Raw genomic sequence first — 3,387 nt, 5'->3', positions numbered from 1 at the left:
CCATGTTGGCCTGGCTAGTCTCAAACCCCTGACCTCAGGTGATCCGCCCACTTCAGCCTCCCAAAGTGCTGGGATTATTGTATTATATTTCAATTGTATTGTACTATTAGATTGTTGTATTGTGTTGTATTTCACTTTTTGAAATAAATGTGCCCTCTCCCTGTCAAAAAAAAAAAATCCCTTCAAGGGCAGTTATACTCTTTTCTTCTAACATTAGACCTGTTCCCACCAAAAAGCTTTTTCCAAGCAAAGAGGGGACCTTACCAATTACCCATCCCAGTCCTTCCTTAACGAGTCATTGACAACTTAGTTCCAACTCCAGAAGAACAACTTCAAGCTATTTAGAGTCATGAGAACTATATTGTGAAGTATCCTAAAGTCAGCCTGTAGCTTTAACTTACTGCTTTTCTTTTTTTCTTTTTTTTTTTTCCTTTTCTTTTTTCTTTTTGAGACAGGGTCTCACTCTGACACCCAGGCTGGAGTGTAGTAGCACGATCTCGGCTCACAGCAACCTCCGTCTCTCAGGTTCAAGCAATTCTCCTGCCTCAGCCTCAGCGTCCTGAATAGCTGGGACTATAGGTGTGCACTACCACAGCCAGCTAATTTTTGTATTTTTACTAGAGATGGGGTTTTGCTATGTTGGCTAGGATGGTCTTGAATTCCTGGTCTCAAGTGATCCGCCCACCTCAGCCTCCCAAAGTGCTTGGATTACAGGTGTGAGCCACCACGCCTGGCCCAATTACTGCCTTTCAATCACATTCATGCCGGCAGCCTCCACCAGCATCGCTTCCTGCTGTGTCATTGCAAATGCACTTTGCTCTTCCCAAAGGCCTTTTTCCTAAACAACACTAACAAGGAATCTTAGTAGTCCCTAATTTTATGATGGGTGGGTCATCGTATTTTTCTGACCTGTGTTATTATATCTTAAAGTGTTTCCCTATAGCCTTAATTTTGTAATAAATATATTTCTCTGTAGTGTGTTCTTACTCTTAAAAACTAATACTCACTTCAGTTATTGGAAAGCTTTTAAGTATGTTTGAAACAACTTAATGTGTAAATCTAGTTTTTCAAACACAAATTTTATAAAACCTAAATATAGATCAAATATTTCTAATAAAAATCTAGCATCCAAATTGAGATATGCTGGCCGGGCATGGTGGCTCATGCCACCCCAGCACTTTGGGAGGCTGAGGCCAGTGGATCGCGTGAGCTCAGGAGTTCAAGACCAGCCTGGACAAAATGGCAAAACCCTGTCTCTATTAAAAATAAAAACTGAAAAAATTAGCCAGGCATGGTGGTACATACCCGTGGTCCCAGCTACTTGGGAAGCTGAACTGAGAGGATCACTGAGCCTGGGAGGTCAAGGCTGCAGTGAGCCAAGACAGTGCCACTGTACTCCAGCCTAGACGACAGAGCAAGACCTTGTCTCAAAAACAAACAAATAAATTGAGATTATGTCATAAGTATAAAATATTCTCTGGATTTTGAAGAAAATATGGAAGAAGGTAAAAAATCTTAATTTTAAAATATTGATTACCTATTAAAATCAGAGTGGGGTTTATCATGTTACATAAGATGTTTGTAGAATGAATTTCAGCCGTTCCACTTTTTCTTTTTAAGATGGCTACTAGAAAACTTAAATTGCAAGCACGCGTTCTATTTCTATTGGGCGTGCTTCTCTAGAGGATCTGGAGAGTGAAGTGGACACAGCTTAACTCTGTTCACCCCAACTCAAATGCTTGTTGGAAAGAGACTGTTAATAGAAATAAGTGCTCATATACTAGTAGATACAATTGTATATTTTGCTTTTCTCGCAAGCATATTTTTCTAGTAAAGGTAGTTTAATTGAAATGTGCTTCCCTGACAAAATTATTGGTCCTGTTTTGAAATTTGATTTTTCTTCCTTCCTTCAGTTTGCCATCAAAAATAGATTTAGGCATCGGAGTAAGGCATTTCCCAAGAGGGAGCACTGGCTGGACTGGGCTAAAGAGAAATACGATGTAAGTAACTGTCATTGCTACAATGACCCTGATTCCCGCAGGAAGTGAACACCCAAAATCTCAATTGAGATTAAGGTTAGATGGAAAAAATGATCAGTTATACCTTCCTAACCTTTATAGCATATTAAATAAAACCATGCATGTATGCATTTTTTTAATTGAAATAACTTGATAAATAGATCTGGAAATAATATTATCTTTTCATAGTTTTTCATTTGGTATAATCTGGCATTAATTATATGTAATTGGGATCACATAACCTTAGTTTGAATCTAGGAGAGTCAAGCGGTGGTGACAGTGGTGGTGGGATTTACATTTAGTAAATGCACGTAATTTACCTCCTAAATAGATGCTTTCACTCTTATTTTAAATAGTTTAGACATTTTCGGTTTTCTAAAGAAAACTGCGGCAGTATGTTTTGGATTAATCACCTCCCAGCTTGTCTCTAGATGCAAATATCTGTGTCTCCACTGAAACTCAGCAGCAACTGCAAGTCGTGAGTGGCACAGGACACAGGGTGTGGCTAATTTGTCCCTCCCCCACTCCAACTACAGGAGCGGCTCATCTCCCAAATTAAGATGGTTATGAGGGTGATGTTCCTGTATATTCCACTCCCAATGTTCTGGGCCTTGTTTGACCAGCAGGTAATGTGAAACTCTGCTTCCTCTCCTCTTCACTGAGCAAGCCTACATCTGACACTGCCAGGTACCAAGGCTCACTTCGTATTTCACACCTAAAAAGTTCTCCTCCAGTTCCTCATTTATATTTCACTTGTTTAATCGATCACATTGAGTTTATTGTAAAAAACAAAAACAAAAGCATTTCTAGGTGGTTCTATCCACATTCTGTTGCTAAACAATGAAGACAGTTAGGTGAGGTCAAGTCAAGCCTTGGGAAAGATTTCATCCAGGACTCTTACCAATCAAAACTGAGAGTAAAGAGTTTGTTTTCCTAACAATACAGATGGTAACAAGATACACTGCGTTTTGTGGAGTCCATACATAAATGGAGAGGGACTTGATCTCTTCCACTCTAAGATGGAATGCTTGGGCTGGAAGTACCATCCTGGGGTGGAAAATGACTCCTCTCCCAGCAGGGACCTAGAACCCAGCAGGTGACCTGTTGTCTTTTCTCCCGCAGCCCTAAGACACATACCCGGGAATTTTTCACAATCGTGTTAGACAGCTGAACGCGTGGGGCTCGGTAACCAAAGCAATCGGATAGTGTTTCTTTTTATTTTATTTTATTTTATTTTATTTTTTGTTTGTTTGTTTGTTTTGTTTTGTTTTTGAGATGGAGTCTCGCTCTGTCGCCCAGGCTGGAGTGCAGTGGCCGGATCTCAGCTCACTGCAAGCTCCGCCTCCCGGGTTTAGGCCATTCTCCTGCC

At 40.3% G+C, this 3,387-nt stretch overlaps 1 protein-coding gene across 1 annotated transcript in view; it reads left to right on the top strand.

Moving 5' to 3' along the window:
• SLC15A1 (solute carrier family 15 (oligopeptide transporter), member 1) overlaps positions 1-3,387 on the top strand; it is a 78,362-nt gene that overhangs the window by 42,712 nt on the left and 32,263 nt on the right. Inside the window, exons 10-11 of the mRNA XM_011933815.1 lie at positions 1,914-2,000; positions 2,555-2,644. Coding sequence (XP_011789205.1) covers positions 1,914-2,000; positions 2,555-2,644 — 177 coding nt within the window. The remainder of the gene's footprint in view (positions 1-1,913; positions 2,001-2,554; positions 2,645-3,387) is intronic.

This window comes from Colobus angolensis, unplaced genomic scaffold (genome assembly GCF_000951035.1).
Source record: "Colobus angolensis palliatus isolate OR3802 unplaced genomic scaffold, Cang.pa_1.0 Scaffold13, whole genome shotgun sequence".
NCBI lineage: Eukaryota > Metazoa > Chordata > Mammalia > Primates > Cercopithecidae > Colobus > Colobus angolensis.
This window is presented reverse-complemented; position numbering and strand designations above follow the sequence as displayed.